The sequence below is a fragment of the Salmo trutta genome, chromosome 21 (assembly GCF_901001165.1).
Source record: "Salmo trutta chromosome 21, fSalTru1.1, whole genome shotgun sequence".
Classification (NCBI taxonomy): Eukaryota; Metazoa; Chordata; class Actinopteri; order Salmoniformes; family Salmonidae; genus Salmo; species Salmo trutta.
Window position 1 is genome coordinate 50,485,986 of NC_042977.1, and position 19,945 is coordinate 50,505,930.

At 48.2% G+C, this 19,945-nt stretch overlaps 1 protein-coding gene across 1 annotated transcript in view; it reads right to left on the reverse strand.

Annotated features, from left to right (window-relative positions):
- The window catches only part of st6galnac5a (ST6 (alpha-N-acetyl-neuraminyl-2,3-beta-galactosyl-1,3)-N-acetylgalactosaminide alpha-2,6-sialyltransferase 5a), a gene marked incomplete at its 5' end in the record, with an annotated part of 30,456 nt that extends 14,680 nt beyond the window's left edge, over positions 1–15,776 (reverse strand). The window contains one exon of the mRNA XM_029703908.1: positions 15,531–15,776. Within this exon, the coding sequence (XP_029559768.1) occupies positions 15,531–15,776 (246 nt within the window). The remainder of the gene's footprint in view (positions 1–15,530) is intronic.
- Positions 15,777–19,945: the final 4,169 nt, after the last annotated feature.

Here is a 19,945-nt window from a genome sequence, read left to right on the forward strand (position 1 = left end):
GTTACTACTGATAAACACTGGGTCCTGGAGGGAGGAGAATGTAATGTTACTACTGATAAACACTGGGTCCTGGAGGGAGGAGAATGTAATGTTACTACTGATAAACACTGGGTCCTGGAGGGAGGAGAATGTAATGTTACTACTGATAAACACTGGGTCCTGGAGGGAGGAGAATGTAATGTTACTACTGATAAACACTGGGTCCTGGAGGGAGGAGAATGTAATGTTACTACTGATAAACACTGGGTCCTGGAGGGAGGAGAATGTAATGTTACTACTGATAAACACTGGGTCCTGGAGGGAGGAGAATGTAATGTTACTACTGATAAACACTGGGTCCTGGAGGGAGGAGAATGTAATGTTACTACTGATAAACACTGGGTCCTGGAGGGAGGAGAATGTAATGTTACTACTGATAAACACTGGGTCCTGGAGGGAGGAGAATGTAATGTTACTACTGATAAACACTGGGTCCTGGAGGGAGGAGAATGTAATGTTACTACTGATAAACACTGGGTCCTGGAGGGAGGAGAATGTAATGTTACTACTGATAAACACTGTGTCCTGGAGGGAGGAGAATGTAATGTTACTACTGATAAACACTGGGTCCTGGAGGGAGGAGAATGTAATGTTACTACTGATAAACACTGGGTCCTGGAGGGAGGAGAATGTAATGTTACTACTGATAACACTGGGTCCTGGAGGGAGGAGAATGTAATGTTACTACTGATAAACACTGGGTCCTGGAGGGAGGAGAATGTAATGTTACTACTGATAAACACTGGGTCCTGGAGGGAGGAGAATGTAATGTTACTACTGATAAACACTGGGTCCTGGAGGGAGGAGAATGTAATGTTACTACTGATAAACACTGGGTCCTGGAGGGAGGAGAATGTAATGTTACTACTGATAAACACTGGGTCCTGGAGGGAGGAGAATGTAATGTTACTACTGATAAACACTGGGTCCTGGAGGGAGGAGAATGTAATGTTACTACTGATAAACACTGGGTCCTGGGAGTGGAGGAGAATGTAATGTTACTACTGATAAACACTGGGTCCTGGAGGGAGGAGAATGTAATGTTACTACTGATAAACACTGGGTCCTGGAGGGAGGAGAATGTAATGTTACTACTGATAAACACTGGGTCCTGGAGGGAGGAGAATGTAATGTTACTACTGATAAACACTGGGTCCTGGAGGGAGGAGAATGTAATGTTACTACTGATAAACACTGGGTCCTGGAGGGAGGAGAATGTAATGTTACTACTGATAAACACTGGGTCCTGGAGGGAGGAGAATGTAATGTTACTACTGATAAACACTGGGTCCTGGAGGGAGGAGAATGTAATGTTACTACTGATAAACACTGGGTCCTGGAGGGAGGAGAATGTAATGTTACTACTGATAAACACTGGGTCCTGGAGGGAGGAGAATGTAATGTTACTACTGATAAACACTGGGTCCTGGAGGGAGGAGAATGTAATGTTACTACTGATAAACACTGGGTCCTGGAGGGAGGAGAATGTAATGTTACTACTGATAAACACTGGGTCCTGGAGGGAGGAGAATGTAATGTTACTACTGATAAACACTGGGTCCTGGAGGGAGGAGAATGTAATGTTACTACTGATAAACACTGGGTCCTGGAGGGAGGAGAATGTAATGTTACTACTGATAAACACTGGGTCCTGGAGGGAGGAGAATGTAATGTTACTACTGATAACACTGGGTCCTGGAGGGAGGAGAATGTAATGTTACTACTGATAAACACTGTGTCCTGGAGGGAGGAGAATGTAATGTTACTACTGATAAACACTGGGTCCTGGAGGGAGGAGAATGTAATGTTACTACTGATAAACACTGGGTCCTGGAGGGAGGAGAATGTAATGTTACTACTGATAAACACTGGGTCCTGGAGGGAGGAGAATGTAATGTTACTACTGATAAACACTGGGTCCTGGAGGGAGGAGAATGTAATGTTACTACTGATAAACACTGGGTCCTGGAGGGAGGAGAATGTATGTTACTACTGATAAACACTGGGTCCTGGAGGGAGGAGAATGTAATGTTACTACTGATAAACACTGGGTCCTGGAGGGAGGAGAATGTAATGTTACTACTGATAAACACTGGGTCCTGGAGGGAGGAGAATGTAATGTTACTACTGATAAACACTGGGTCCTGGAGGGAGGAGAATGTAATGTTACTACTGATAAACACTGGGTCCTGGAGGGAGGAGAATGTAATGTTACTACTGATAAACACTGGGTCCTGGAGGGAGGAGAATGTAATGTTACTACTGATAAACACTGGGTCCTGGAGGGAGGAGAATGTAATGTTACTACTGATAAACACTGGGTCCTGGAGGGAGGAGAATGTAATGTTACTACTGATAAACACTGGGTCCTGGAGGGAGGAGAATGTAATGTTACTACTGATAAACACTGTGTCCTGGAGGGAGGAGAATGTAATGTTACTACTGATAAACACTGTGTCCTGGAGGGAGGAGAATGTAATGTTACTACTGATAAACACTGGGTCCTGGAGGGAGGAGAATGTAATGTTACTACTGATAAACACTGGGTCCTGGAGGGAGGAGAATGTAATGTTACTACTGATAAACACTGTGTCCTGGAGGGAGGAGAATGTAATGTTACTACTGATAAACACTGGGTCCTGGAGGGAGGAGAATGTAATGTTACTACTGATAAACACTGGGTCCTGGAGGGAGGAGAATGTAATGTTACTACTGATAAACACTGGGTCCTGGAGGGAGGAGAATGTAATGTTACTACTGATAAACACTGGGTCCTGGAGGGAGGAGAATGTAATGTTACTACTGATAAACACTGGGTCCTGGAGGGAGGAGAATGTAATGTTACTACTGATAAACACTGTGTCCTGGAGGGAGGAGAATGTAATGTTACTACTGATAAACACTGGGTCCTGGAGGGAGGAGAATGTAATGTTACTACTGATAAACACTGGGTCCTGGAGGGAGGAGAATGTAATGTTACTACTGATAAACACTGGGTCCTGGAGGGAGGAGAATGTAATGTTACTACTGATAAACACTGGGTCCTGGAGGGAGGAGAATGTAATGTTACTACTGATAAACACTGGGTCCTGGAGGGAGGAGAATGTAATGTTACTACTGATAAACACTGGGTCCTGGAGGGAGGAGAATGTAATGTTACTACTGATAAACACTGGGTCCTGGAGGGAGGAGAATGTAATGTTACTACTGATAAACACTGGGTCCTGGAGGGAGGAGAATGTAATGTTACTACTGATAAACACTGGGTCCTGGAGGTAGGAGAATGTAATGTTACTACTGATAAACACTGGGTCCTGGAGGGAGGAGAATGTAATGTTACTACTGATAAACACTGGGTCCTGGAGGGAGGAGAATGTAATGTTACTACTGATAAACACTGGGTCCTGGAGGGAGGAGAATGTAATGTTACTACTGATAAACACTGGGTCCTGGAGGGAGGAGAATGTAATGTTACTACTGATAAACACTGGGTCCTGGAGGGAGGAGAATGTAATGTTACTACTGATAAACACTGTGTCCTGGAGGGAGGAGAATGTAATGTTACTACTGATAAACACTGGGTCCTGGAGGGAGGAGAATGTAATGTTACTACTGATAAACACTGTGTCCTGGAGGGAGGAGAATGTAATGTTACTACTGATAAACACTGGGTCCTGGAGGGAGGAGAATGTAATGTTACTACTGATAAACACTGTGTCCTGGAGGGAGGAGAATGTAATGTTACTACTGATAAACACTGGGTCCTGGAGGGAGGAGAATGTAATGTTACTACTGATAAACACTGGGTCCTGGAGGGAGGAGAATGTAATGTTACTACTGATAAACACTGGGTCCTGGAGGGAGGAGAATGTAATGTTACTACTGATAAACACTGGGTCCTGGAGGGAGGAGAATGTAATGTTACTACTGATAAACACTGGGTCCTGGAGGGAGGAGAATGTAATGTTACTACTGATAAACACTGGGTCCTGGAGGGAGGAGAATGTAATGTTACTACTGATAAACACTGGGTCCTGGAGGGAGGAGAATGTAATGTTACTACTGATAAACACTGGGTCCTGGAGGGAGGAGAATGTAATGTTACTACTGATAAACACTGGGTCCTGGAGGAGGAGAATGTAATGTTACTACTGATAAACACTGGGTCCTGGAGGGAGGAGAATGTAATGTTACTACTGATAAACACTGGGTCCTGGAGGGAGGAGAATGTAATGTTACTACTGATAAACACTGTGTCCTGGAGGGAGGAGAATGTAATGTTACTACTGATAAACACTGGGTCCTGGAGGGAGGAGAATGTAATGTTACTACTGATAAACACTGGGTCCTGGAGGGAGGAGAATGTAATGTTACTACTGATAAACACTGTGTCCTGGAGGGAGGAGAATGTAATGTTACTACTGATAAACACTGGGTCCTGGAGGGAGGAGAATGTAATGTTACTACTGATAAACACTGGGTCCTGGAGGGAGGAGAATGTAATGTTACTACTGATAAACACTGGGTCCTGGAGGGAGGAGAATGTAATGTTACTACTGATAAACACTGGGTCCTGGAGGGAGGAGAATGTAATGTTACTACTGATAAACACTGGGTCCTGGAGGGAGGAGAATGTAATGTTACTACTGATAAACACTGGGTCCTGGAGGAGAGAATGTAATGTTACTACTGATAAACACTGGGTCCTGGAGGGAGGAGAATGTAATGTTACTACTGATAAACACTGGGTCCTGGAGGGAGGAGAATGTAATGTTACTACTGATAAACACTGGGTCCTGGAGGGAGGAGAATGTAATGTTACTACTGATAAACACTGGGTCCTGGAGGGAGGAGAATGTAATGTTACTACTGATAAACACTGGGTCCTGGAGGGAGGAGAATGTAATGTTACTACTTATAAACACTGGGTTCTGGAGGGAGGAGAATGTAATGTTACATGGAACATTACCAACTGTGCTATTTTGTTAGTTTTTTCCCGCATTGTTTCTAACTTATTTTCTACATAATGTTGAAGCTACCATCTCTTATGACCGAAAATAACTTCTGGATATCAGAACTGTGATTACTCATCTCGAACTGGACGAAGATTTTATCTTTAATGATTCCGACGCGAAGGATAACAGCTGGTACGCAATGTCTAATATTAAGGAAGTCTCGAGGTTTTGCTCACCTGAGGTAGAGTACCTCATGATATGCTGTAGACCACACTATCTACCAAGAGAGTTCTCATCTATATTATTCATAGCCGTCTATTTACCACCACAGACCGATGCGGGCACTAAGACCTCACTCAATCAACTCTATAAGGCCATAAGCAAACAAGAAAATGCTCATCCAGAAGCAGCGCTCCTAGTGGCCGGGGACTTTAATGCAGGCAAACTTAAATCAGTTTTACCTCATTTCTACCAGCATGACACGTGCAACCAGAGGAAAAAAAACTCTGGACCACCATTACTACGCACACAGAGACGCATACAAAGCTCTCCCTCGCCCTCCATTTGGCAAATCTGACCATAATTCTATCCTCCTGATTCCTGCTTACAAGAAAAAACTAAAGCAGGAAGTACCAGTGACTCGTTCAATACGGAAGTGGTCAGATGACGCGGATGCTACGCTACAGGACTGTTTTGCTAGCACAGACTGGAATATGCTCCGGGGATTGATCCAATGGCATTGAAGAGTATACCACCTCATTCACCAGCTTCATCGATAACTGCATCGACGACGTCATCCCAACAGTGACCGTACGTACATTTCCCAACCAGAAGCCATGGATTACAGGCAACATCCGCACCGAGGTAAAGGCTAGAGCTGCCGCTTTCAAGCAGCAGGACGAACCAGGCAAGGCGTCAATAGAAGACTAAGATTGAATCCTTCTGCACCGGCTCTGACGGTCGTCGACAAGGGGCATGGCTTGAAAACTATTATGGACTACAAAGGGAAACCGAAGCGCTAGCTGCCCAGGGACGCAAACCTACAAGACGAGCTAAATACCTTTTATGCTCGCTTTGAGGCAAGCAACACTGGAGCATGCATGAGAGCACCAGCTGTTCCGGGCGACTGTGTGATCACGCTCTCCGTAGCCAATGTGAGCAAGACCTTTAAACTGGTCAACGTTCAAAAAAGACGCGGGGCCAGACGGATTACCAGGACGTGTACTCAAAGCATGAGCGGACCAACTGGCAGGTGTCTTCACTGACATAACACTGTGACCTATAGAGTCCCCCAGTAGATAATACTGTGACCTATAGAGTCCCCAGTAGATAACACTGTGACCTATAGAGTCCCCCAGTAGATAACACTGTGACCTATAGAGTCCCCAGTAGATAACACTGTGACCTATAGAGCCGCCAGTAGATAATACTGTGACCTATAGAGTCCCCAGTAGATAACACTGTGACCTATAGAGTCCCCCAGTAGATAACACTGTGACCTATAGAGTCCCCAGTAGATAACACTGTGACCTATAGAGTCCCCAGTAGATAACACTGTGACCTATAGAGTCCCCCAGTAGATAACACTGTGACCTATAGAGTCCCCAGTAGATAACACTGTGACCTATAGAGTCCCCAGTATATAACACTGTGACCTATAGAGTCCCCCAGTAGATAACACTGTGACCTATAGTGTCCCCCAGTAGATAACACTGTGACCTATAGAGTCCCCCAGTAGATAACACTGTGTCCTATAGAGTCCCCCAGTAGATAACACTGTGTCCTATAGAGTCCCCCAGTAGATAACACTGTGACCTATAGAGTCCCCAGTAGATAACACTATGACCTATAGAGTCCCCCAGTAGATAACACTGTGACCTATAGAGTCCCCCAGTAGATAACACTGTGACCTATAGAGTCCCCAGTAGATAACACTGTGACCTATAGAGTCCCCCAGTAGATAACACTGTGACCTATAGAGTCCCCAGTAGATAACACTGTGACCTATAGAGTCCCCCAGTAGATAACACTGTGACCTATAGAGTCCCCCAGTAGATAACACTGTGACCTATAGAGTCCCCAGTAGATAACACTGTGACCTATAGAGTCCCCAGTAGATAACACTGTGACCTATAGAGTCCCCCAGTAGATAACACTGTGACCTATAGAGTCCCCCAGTAGATAACACTGTGACCTATAGAGTCCCCCAGTAGATAACACTGTGACCTATAGAGTCCCCCAGTAGATAACACTGTGACCTATAGAGTCCCCCAGTAGATAACACTGTGACCTATAGTGTCCCCCAGTAGATAACACTGTGACCTATAGAGTCCCCCAGTAGATAACACTGTGTCCTATAGAGTCCCCCAGTAGATAACACTGTGACCTATAGAGTCCCCCAGTAGATAACACTGTGTCCTATAGAGTCCCCCAGTAGATACCACTGTGACCTATAGAGTCCCCAGCAGATAACACTGTGACCTATAAGTCCCCCAGTAGATAACACTGTGACCTATAGAGTCCCCAGTAGATAACACTGTGACCTATAGAGTCCCCCAGTAGATAACACTGTGTCCTATAGAGTCCCAGCAGATAACACTGTGACCTATAGAGTCCCCCAGTAGATAACACTGTGACCTATAGAGTCCCCCAGTAGATAACACTGTGACCTATAGAGGCCCCCAGTAGATAACACTGTGACCTATAGAGTCCCCCAGTACATAACACTGTTAACCTATAGAGTCCCCAGTAGATAACACTGTGACCTATAGAGTCCCCCAGTAGATAACACTGTGACCTATAGAGTCCCCCAGTAGATAACACTGTGACCTATAGAGTCCCCAGTAGATAACACTGTGACCTATAGAGTCCCCCAGTAGATAACACTGTGACCTATAGAGTCCCCCAGTACATAACACTGTGACCTATAGAGTCCCCCAGTAGATAACACTGTGACCTATAGAGTCCCCCAGTAGATAACACTGTGTCCTATAGAGTCCCCCAGTAGATAACACTGTGACCTATAGAGTCCCCCAGCAGATAACACTGTGACCTATAGAGTCCCCCAGTAGATAACACTGTGTCCTATAGAGTCCCCCAGTAGATAACACTGTGTCCTATAGAGTCCCCAGCAGATAACACTGTGACCTATAGAGTCCCCCAGTAGATAACACTGTGACCTATAGAGTCCCCCAGTAGATAACACTGTGACCTATAGATTCCCCCAGTAGATAACACTATGACCTATAGAGTCCCCCAGTAGATAACACTGTGACCTATAGAGTCCCCCAAAAGATAACACTGTGACCTATAGAGTCCCCCAGTAGATAACACTGTGACCTATAGAGTCCCCCAGTAGATAACACTGTGACCTATAGAGTCCCCCAGTAGATAACACTGTGACCTATAGAGTCCCCCAGTAGATAACACTGTGACCTATAGAGTCCCCCAGTAGATAACACTGTGTCCTATAGAGTCCCCCATTAGGTAACACTGTGACCTATAGAGTCCCCCAGTAGATAACACTGTGACCTATAGAGTCCCCCAGTAGATAACACTGTGACCTATAGAGTCCCCAGTAGATAACACTGTGACCTATAGAGTCCCCCAGTAGATAACACTGTGACCTATAGAGTCCCCAGTAGATAACACTGTGACCTATAGAGTCCCCCAGTAGATAACACTGTGTCCTATAGAGTCCCCAGCAGATAACATTGTGACCTATAGAGTCCCCCAGTAGATAACACTGTGACCTATAGAGTCCCCCAGTAGATAACACTGTGACCTATAGAGTCCCCCAGTAGATAACACTGTGACCTATAGAGTCCCCCAGTAGATAACACTGTGACCTATAGAGTCCCCCAGTAGATAACACTGTGTCCTATAGAGTCCCCCATTAGGTAACACTGTGACCTATAGAGTCCCCCAGTAGATAACACTGTGACCTATAGAGTCCCCCAGTAGATAACACTGTGACCTATAGAGTCCCCAGTAGATAACACTGTGACCTATAGAGTCCCCCAGTAGATAACACTGTGACCTATAGAGTCCCCAGTAGATAACACTGTGACCTATAGAGTCCCCCAGTAGATAACACTGTGTCCTATAGAGTCCCCAGCAGATAACACTGTGACCTATAGAGTCCCCCAGTAGATAACACTGTGACCTATAGAGTCCCCCAGTAGATAACACTGTGACCTATAGAGTCCCCCAGTAGATAACACTGTGACCTATAGAGTCCCCCAGTAGATAACACTGTGACCTATAGAGTCCCCCAGTAGATAACACTGTGACCTATAGAGTCCCCCAGTAGATAACACTGTGACCTATAGAGTCCCCCAGTACATAACACTGTGACCTATAGAGTCCCCAGTAGATAACACTGTGACCTATAGAGTCCCCCAGTAGATAACACTGTGACCTATAGAGTCCCCCAGTAGATAACACTGTGACCTATAGAGTCCCCAGTAGATAACACTGTGACCTATAGAGTCCCCAAGTAGATAACACTGTGACCTATAGAGTCCCCCAGTAGATAACACTGTGACCTATAGAGTCCCCCAGTAGATAACACTGTGACCTATAGAGTCCCCCAGTAGATAACACTGTGACCTATAGAGTCCCCCAGTAGATAACACTGTGACCTATAGAGTCCCCCAGTAGATAACACTGTGACCTATAGAGTCCCCAGTAGATAACACTGTGACCTATAGAGTCCCCAGTAGATAACACTGTGACCTATAGAGTCCCCCAGTAGATAACACTGTGACCTATAGAGTCGCCAGTAGATAACACTGTGACCTATAGAGTCCCCCAGTAGATAACACTGTGACCTATAGAGTCCCCCAGTAGATAACACTGTGACCTATAGAGTCCCCCAGTAGATAACACTGTGACCTATAGAGTCCCCCAGTAGATAACACTGTGACCTATAGAGCCCCCCAGTAGATAACACTGTGACCTATAGTGTCCCCCAGTAGATAACACTGTGACCTATAGAGTCCCCCAGTAGATAACACTGTGTCCTATAGAGTCCCCCAGTAGATAACACTGTGACCTATAGAGTCCCCAGTAGATAACACTGTGACCTATAGAGTCCCCCAGTAGATAACACTGTGACCTATAGAGTCCCCCAGTAGATAACACTGTGACCTATAGAGTCCCCCAGTAGATAACACTGTGACCTATAGAGTCCCCCAGTAGATAACACTGTGACCTATAGAGTCCCCCAGTAGATAACACTGTGACCTATAGAGTCCCCAGTAGATAACACTGTGACCTATAGAGTCCCCCAGTAGATAACACTGTGACCTATAGAGTCCCCCAGTAGATAACACTGTGACCTATAGAGTCCCCCAGTAGATAACACTGTGACCTATAGAGTCCCCCAGTAGATAACACTGTGACCTATAGAGTCCCCAGTAGATAACACTGTGACCTATAGAGTCCCCAGTAGATAACACTGTGACCTATAGAGTCCCCCAGTAGATAACAATGTGACCTATAGAGTCGCCAGTAGATAACACTGTGACCTATAGAGTCCCCAGTATATAACACTGTGACCTATAGAGTCCCCCAGTAGATAACACTGTGACCTATTGTGTCCCCCAGTAGATAACACTGTGACCTATAGAGTCCCCCAGTAGATAACATTGTGACCTATAGAGTCCCCCAGTAGATAACACTGTGACCTATAGAGTCCCCAGTAGATAACAATGTGACCTATAGAGTCCCCAGTATATAACACTGTGACCTATAGAGTCCCCCAGTAGATAACACTGTGACCTATAGTGTCCCCAGTAGATAACACTGTGACCTATAGAGTCCCCCAGTAGATAACACTGTGACCTATAGAGTCCCCCCAGTAGATAACACTGTGTCCTATAGAGTCCCCCAGTAGATAACACTGTGACCTATAGAGTCCCCCAGTAGATAACACTGTGTCCTATAGAGTCCCCCAGTAGATAACACTGTGACCTATAGAGTCCCCCAGCAGATAACACTGTGACCTATAGAGTCCCCCAGTAGATAACACTGTGACCTATAGAGTCCCCAGTAGATAACACTGTGACCTATAGAGTCCCCCAGTAGATAACACTGTGTCCTATAGAGTCCCCAGCAGATAACACTGTGACCTATAGAGTCCCCCAGTAGATAACACTGTGACCTATAGAGTCCCCCAGTAGATAACACTGTGACCTATAGAGTCCCCCAGTAGATAACACTGTGACCTATAGAGTCCCCCAGTAGATAACACTGTGACCTATAGAGTCCCCCAGTAGATAACACTGTGACCTATAGAGTCCCCCAGTACATAACACTGTGACCTATAGAGTCCCCAGTAGATAACACTGTGACCTATAGAGTCCCCCAGTAGATAACACTGTGACCTATAGAGTCCCCCAGTAGATAACACTGTGACCTATAGAGTCCCCCAGTAGATAACACTGTGACCTATAGAGTCCCCAGTAGATAACACTGTGACCTATAGAGTCCCCCAGTAGATAACACTGTGTCCTATAGAGTCCCCCAGTAGATAACACTGTGACCTATAGAGTCCCCCAGTAGATAACACTGTGACCTATAGAGTCCCCAGTAGATAACACTGTGACCTATAGAGTCCCCCAGTAGATAACACTGTGACCTATAGAGTCCCCAGTATATAACACTGTGACCTATAGAGTCCCCCAGTAGATAACACTGTGACCTATAGAGTCCCCTAGCAGATAACACTGTGACCTATAGAGTCCCCCAGTAGATAACACTGTGTCCTATAGAGTCCCCCAGTAGATAACACTGTGACCTATAGAGTCCCCCAGTAGATAACACTGTGACCTATAGAGTCCCCCAGTAGATAACACTGTGACCTATAGAGTCCCCCAGTAGATAACACTGTGACCTATAGAGTCCCCCAGTAGATAACACTGTGACCTATAGAGTCCCCAGTAGATAACACTGTGACCTATAGAGTCCCCCAGTAGATAACACTGTGACCTATAGAGTCCCCCAGTAGATAACACTGTGACCTATAGAGTCCCCCAGTAGATAACACTGTGACCTATAGAGTCCCCCAGTAGATAACACTGTGACCTATAGAGTCCCCAGTAGATAACACTGTGACCTATAGAGTCCCCAGTAGATAACACTGTGACCTATAGAGTCCCCCCAGTAGATAACAATGTGACCTATAGAGTCGCCAGTAGATAACACTGTGACCTATAGAGTCCCCAGTATATAACACTGTGACCTATAGAGTCCCCCCTGTAGATAACACTGTAACCTATTGTGTCCCCCAGTAGATAACACTGTGACCTATAGAGTCCCCCAGTAGATAACATTGTGACCTATAGAGTCCCCCAGTAGATAACACTGTGACCTATAGAGTCCCCAGTAGATAACAATGTGACCTATAGAGTCCCCAGTATATAACACTGTGACCTATAGAGTCCCCCAGTAGATAACACTGTGACCTATAGTGTCCCCAGTAGATAACACTGTGACCTATAGAGTCCCCCAGTAGATAACACTGTGACCTATAGAGTCCCCCAGTAGATAACACTGTGTCCTATAGAGTCCCCCAGTAGATAACACTGTGACCTATAGAGTCCCCCAGTAGATAACACTGTGTCCTATAGAGTCCCCCAGTAGATAACACTGTGACCTATAGAGTCCCCCAGCAGATAAAACTGTGACCTATAGAGTCCCCCAGTAGATAACACTGTGACCTATAGAGTCCCCAGTAGATAACACTGTGACCTATAGAGTCCCCCAGTAGATAACAATGTGTCCTATAGAGTCCCCAGCAGATAACACTGTGACCTATAGAGTCCCCCAGTAGATAACACTGTGACCTATAGAGTCCCCCAGTAGATAACACTGTGACCTATAGAGTCCCCCAGTAGATAACACTGTGACCTATAGAGTCCCCCAGTAGATAACACTGTGACCTATAGAGTCCCCCAGTAGATAACACTGTGACCTATAGAGTCCCCCAGTACATAACACTGTGACCTATAGAGTCCCCCAGTACATAACACTGTGACCTATAGAGTCCCCAGTAGATAACACTGTGACCTATAGAGTCCCCCAGTAGATAACACTGTGACCTATAGAGTCCCCCAGTAGATAACACTGTGACCTATAGAGTCCCCCAGTAGATAACACTGTGACCTATAGAGTCCCCAGTAGATAACACTGTGACCTATAGAGTCCCCAGTAGATAACACTGTGACCTATAGAGTCCCCCAGTAGATAACACTGTGTCCTATAGAGTCCCCCAGTAGATAACACTGTGACCTATAGAGTCCCCCAGTAGATAACACTGTGACCTATAGAGTCCCCAGTAGATAACACTGTGACCTATAGAGTCCCCCAGTAGATAACACTGTGACCTATAGAGTCCCCAGTAGATAACACTGTGACCTATAGAGTCCCCCAGTAGATAACACTGTGACCTATAGAGTCCCCTAGCAGATAACACTGTGACCTATAGAGTCCCCCAGTAGATAACACTGTGTCCTATAGAGTCCCCCAGTAGATAACACTGTGTCTTATAGAGTCCCCAGCAGATAACACTGTGACCTATAGAGTCCCCCAGTAGATAACACTGTGACCTATAGAGTCCCCCAGTAGATAACACTGTGACCTATAGAGTCCCCCAGTAGATAACACTGTGACCTATAGAGTCCCCCAGTAGATAACACTGTGACCTATACAGTCCCCCAGTAGATAACACTGTGACCTATAGAGTCCCCCAGTAGATAACACTGTGACCTATAGAGTCCCCCAGTAGATAACACTGTGTCCTATAGAGTCCCCTATTAGATAACACTGTGACCTATAGAGTCCCCCAGTAGATAACACTGTGACCTATAGAGTCCCCAGTAGATAACACTGTGACCTATAGAGTCCCCCAGTAGATAACACTGTGACCTATAGAGTCCCCAGTAGATAACACTGTGACCTATAAAGTCCCCCAGTAGATAACACTGTGACCTATAGAGTCCCCCAGTAGATAACACTGTGACCTATAGAGTCCCCCAGTAGATAACACTGTGACCTATAGAGTCCCCCAGTAGATAACACTGTGACCTATAGAGTCCCCAGTAGATAACACTGTGACCTATAGAGTCCCCAGTAGATAACACTGTGACCTATAGAGTCCCCCAGTAGATAACACTGTGACCTATAGAGTCGCCAGTAGATAACACTGTGACCTATAGAGTCCCCAGTATATAACACTGTGACCTATAGAGTCCCCCAGTAGATAACACTGTGACCTATAGTGTCCCCCAGTAGTGACCATAGAGTCCCCCAGTAGATAACACTGTGACCTATAGAGTCCCCCAGTAGATAACACTGTGACCTATAGAGTCCCCCAGTAGATAACACTGTGACCTATAGAGTCCCCAGTAGATAACACTGTGACCTATAGAGTCCCCCAGTAGATAACACTGTGACCTATAGAGTTCCTCAGTAGATAACACTGTGACCTATAGAGTCCCCAGTAGATAACACTGTGACCTATAGAGTCCCCCAGTAGATAACACTGTGACCTATAGAGTCCCCCAGTAGATAACACTGTGACCTATAGAGTCCCCCCAGTAGATAACACTGTGACCTATAGAGTCCCCCAGTAGATAACACTGTGACCTATAGAGTCCCCCAGTAGATAACACTGTGACCTATAGAGTCCCCCAGTAGATAACACTGTGACCTATAGAGTCCCCCAGTAGATAACACTGTGACCTATAGAGTCCCCCAGTAGATAACACTGTGACCTATAGAGTCCCCCAGTAGATAACACAGTGACCTATAGAGTCCCCCAGTAGATAACACTGTGACCTATAGAGTCCCCAGTATATAACACTGTGACCTATAGTGTCCCTCAGTAGATAACACTGTGTCCTATAGAGTCCCCCAGTAGATAACACTGTGACCTGTAGAGTCCCCCAGTAGATAACACTGTGACCTATAGAGTCCCCCAGTAGAGAACACTGTGACCTATAGAGTCCCCAGTAGATAACACGGTGACCTATAGAGTCCCCTAGTAGTTAACACTGTGACCTATAGAGTCCCCAGTAGATAACACTGTGACCTATAGAGTCCCCCAGTAGATAACACTGTGACCTATAGAGTCCCCAGTAGATAACACTGTGACCTATAGAGTCCCCCAGTAGATAACACTATGAAAGCATTAATGAAAACACTTATGCGGGGATTCAATCATAAGTTTATTTTGTCGACAATCGCACTGCACTATTGACAATGTGCCTTTTTTTAGAGGGAATTTAATTGAATGTTTTTTTGGGGTTGTAAGTAAAACCTGTATCAACAACAGTCCTATATTGTCCCCAGGAGTAAAACATTCATCAACAACATGCAGAAAGAACTAATGAAAGTACATCAGATCAGGACACAGAGAGGAGAGGCTAAATAGGGACTTGGTAACCCTGTCGTAATATGTGTAGTTTCGAGTCGAGAGTATTGCCGTTCAAACACAAGATCCACATTTGAAATCCCAGAGAATCATCTAACCTGGGAAGCGTTGAGCAGTTCGTGTCGGTTCCGCAGGACCCTCTGCATGCTGGAGTGAGCGATGACGCGCAGCGAGGTACGACGCCCGACGTCTCGCCCGTAACCCAGCGCCGTGGGGGCGTCGTTCATACGGATCACACACTCCGCCCGGTCGATCTCCTCGCCGCGACCACCACCCATCAGGTGACCAGAGCTGGTGACCAGCGCACAGCTGCGGCAGTGCATTTTCAGAGGCTGGGGGGAAGAGAGGAATGTTTTGTTATTTTAGTAGAGAGAGGGAGGAAGAGGACCAGAGGGACAGGAAAAGATGGACAGGACCAGAGGGACAGGACCAGAGGGACAGGACCAGAGGGACAGGACCAGAGGGAGAAGACCAGAGGGACAGGACCACAGGGAGAGGACCAGAGGGAGAGGACCAGAGGGAGAAGACCAGAGGGACAGGACCAGAGGGAGAGGACCAGAGGGACAGGACCAGAGGGACAGGACCAGAGGGAGAGGACCAGAGGGAGAGGACCAGAGGGCCAGGACCAGAGGGAGAGGACCAGAGGGACAGGACCAGAGGGAGAGGACCAGAGGGACAGGACCAGAGGGACAGGACCAGAGGGACAGGACCAGAAGGAGAGGACCAGAGGGACAGGACCAGAGGGACAGGACCAGAGGGGAGAGGACCAGAGGGACAGGAACAGAGGGACAGGACCAGAGGGAGAGGACCAGAGGGAGAAGACCAGAGGGACAGGACCAGAGGGACAGGACCAGAGGGACAGGACCAGAGGGACAGGACCAGAGGGAGAGGACCAGAGGGAGAGGACCAGAGGGAGAAGACCAGAGGGACAGGACCAGAGGGACAGGACCAGAGGGAGAGGACCAGAGGGAGAGGACCAGAGGGAGAGGACCAGAGGGAGAAGACCAGAGGGACAGGACCAGAGGGAGAGGACCAGAGGGACAGGACCAGAAGGACAGGACCAGAGGGACAGGACCAGAGGGACAGGACCAGAGGGACAGGACCAGAGGGAGAGGACCAGAGGGAGAGGACCAGAGGGAGAAGACCAGAGGGACAGGACCAGAGGGAGAGGACCAGAGGGAGAGGACCAGAGGGAGAAGACCAGAGGGACAGGACCAGAGGGACAGGACCAGAGGGGAGAGGACCAGAGGGACAGGACCAGAAGGACAGGACCAGAGGGACAGGACCAGAGGGAGAGGACCAGAGGGGAGAGGACCAGAGGGACAGGACCAGAGGGAGAGGACCAGAGGGACAGGACCAGAGGGACAGGACCAGAGGGACAGGACCAGAGGGACAGGACCAGAGGGACAGGACCAGAGGGACAGGACCAGAGGGAGAGTACCAGAGGGAGAGTACCAGAGGGACAGGACCAGAGGGGAGAGGACCAGAGGGACAGGACCAGAAGGACAGGACCAGAGGGACAGGACCAGAGGGAGAGGACCAGAGGGAGAGGACCAGAGGGACAGGACCAGGGAGGGGAGAGGACCAGAGGGAGAGGACCAGAGGGAGAGGACCAGAGGGACAGGACCAGAGGGACAGGATCAGAGGGGAGAGGACCAGAGGGAGAAGACCAGAGGGACAGTACCAGAGGGACAGGACCAAAGGGAGAGGACCAGAGGGACAGGACCAGAGGGACAGGACCAGAGGGAGAGGACCAGAGGGAGAAGACCAGAGGGACAGGACCAGAGGGAGAGGACCAGAGGGACAGGACCAGAGGGACAGGACCAGAGGGAGAGGACCAGAGGGAGAGGACCAGAGGGCCAGGACCAGAGGGAGAGGACCAGAGGGACAGGACCAGAGGGACAGGACCAGAGGGAGAGGACCAGAGGGACAGGACCAGAGGGACAGGACCAGAGGGACAGGACCAGAAGGAGAGGACCAGAGGGACAGGACCAGAGGGACAGGACCAGAGGGGAGAGGACCAGAGGGACAGGAACAGAGGGACAGGACCAGAGGGAGAGGACCAGAGGGAGAATACCAGAGGGACAGGACCAGAGGGACAGGACCAGAGGGACAGGACCAGAGGGACAGGACCAGAGGGAGAGGACCAGAGGGAGAGGACCAGAGGGAGAAGACCAGAGGGACAGGACCAGAGGGACAGGACCAGAGGGAGAGGACCAGAGGGAGAGGACCAGAGGGAGAAGACCAGAGGGACAGGACCAGAGGGAGAGGACCAGAGGGACAGGACCAGAAGGACAGGACCAGAGGGAGAGGACCAGAGGGACAGGACCAGAGGGACAGGACCAGAGGGACAGGACCAGAGGGAGAGGACCAGAGGGAGAGGACCAGAGGGAGAAGACCAGAGGGACAGGACCAGAGGGAGAGGACCAGAGGGAGAGGACCAGAGGGAGAAGACCAGAGGGACAGGACCAGAGGGACAGGACCAGAGGGGAGAGGACCAGAGGGACAGGACCAGAAGGACAGGACCAGAGGGACAGGACCAGAGGGAGAGGACCAGAGGGGAGAGGACCAGAGGGACAGGACCAGAGGGAGAGGACCAGAGGGACAGGACCAGAGGGACAGGACCAGAGGGACAGGACCAGAGGGAGAGGACCAGAGGGACAGGACCAGAGGGACAGGACCAGAGGGACAGGACCAGAGGGACAGGACCAGAGGGAGAGTACCAGAGGGAGAGTACCAGAGGGACAGGACCAGAGGGGAGAGGACCAGAGGGACAGGACCAGAAGGACAGGACCAGAGGGACAGGACCAGAGGGAGAGGACCAGAGGGAGAGGACCAGAGGGACAGGACCAGGGAGGGGAGAGGACCAGAGGGAGAGGACCAGAGGGAGAGGACCAGAGGGACAGGACCAGAGGGACAGGATCAGAGGGGAGAGGACCAGAGGGAGAAGACCAGAGGGACAGTACCAGAGGGACAGGACCAAAGGGAGAGGACCAGAGGGACAGGACCAGAGGGACAGGACCAGAGGGAGAGGACCAGAGGGAGAAAACCAGAGGGACAGGACCAGAGGGAGAGGACCAGAGGGAGAGGACCAGAGGGACAGGACCAGAGGGACAGGACCAGAGGGAGAGGACCAGAGGGACAGGACCAGAGGGACAGGACCAGAGGGAGAGGACCAGAGGGACAGGACCAGAGGGACAGGACCAGAGGGACAGGACCAGAGGGACAGGACCAGAGGGAGAGGACCAGAGGGACAGGACCAGAGGGACAGGACCAGAGGGAGAGGACCAGAGGGACAGGACCAGAGGGACAGGACCAGAGGGACAGGACCAGAGGGAGAGGACCAGAGGGAGAGGACCAGAGGGACAGGACCAGAGGGAGAGGACCCAGAGGGACAGGACCAGAGGGAGAGGACCAGAGGGACAGGACCAGAGGGAGAGGACCAGAGGGACAGGACCAGAGGGAGAGGACCAGAGGGACAGGACCAGAGGTGGACTCCAATCAAGTTGTAAAAACATCTCAAGGAGGATCAATGGAAACAAGATGCACCTGAGCTCCATTTCGAGTCTAATAGCAAAAGGACTGAGTACTTTTGTAAATAAGATATTTCTGTTTTTTTATTTGTAATAAATTTGCAAACATTTCTAAAGAACAGTTTTTGCTTTGTCATTATGGGGTATTGTGTGTAAATTGATGAGAAAAAAACGATTTAATCCATTTTAGAATAAGGCTGTAACGTAACAAAATGTGGAAAAAGTGAAGGGGTCTGAATACTTCCTGAATGCTCTGTCTGGTTTTCTTTATGCATATCCCCGTAGGAATTATTCCCAACGACTGCTGTAAAAGCTCCTGGCATTATAGAAGGCTGATCTTTGACTAGGCCATATGGATAAAGAGAGAGTGTGTTGTGTGTGTTGTGTGTGTGTGTGTGTGTGTGTGTGTGTGTGTGTGTGTGTGTGTGTGGTGTGTGTGTGTGTGTGTGTGTGTGTGTGTGTGTGTGTGTGTGTGTGTGTGTGTGTGTGTGTGTGTGTGTGTGTGTGTGTGTGTGTGTGTGTGTGTGTGTGTGTGATCACCCCGAGACAGGACAAACAAACTCCGTTCTTTAAATCAATGATACGCAAACCAGGTGTAGAAACACTGAAATATCTCCTTGGCAACAATATGATAATAACTCATATTCTAATGAGCATGACAATAACGAAGCCAGTGTGGTGCCCCTGGCCAATCATCACTGCTTTGAGTGGTGCTCCCACAGAGAACAGGAAATGTGCAATACTCAATATGATGAGAGACAGAGAGAAAGTGGCGGAGAGGGAGAGAGGGTGAAAAAGAGAAACAGAAAGAGAGGGGAAATACCAATTAGGATCAACAGCAACAGCTGGGTTTTTTTAAGAGCGCTATCGAGACAATAATATATATATAATAATGATATGTGTGGATCAGGACGCCCGCTGAGACCGGTCTGCCCCTCACCATGTCTCACCACCCATTAGACAGCATTCTGGGTAGGAAG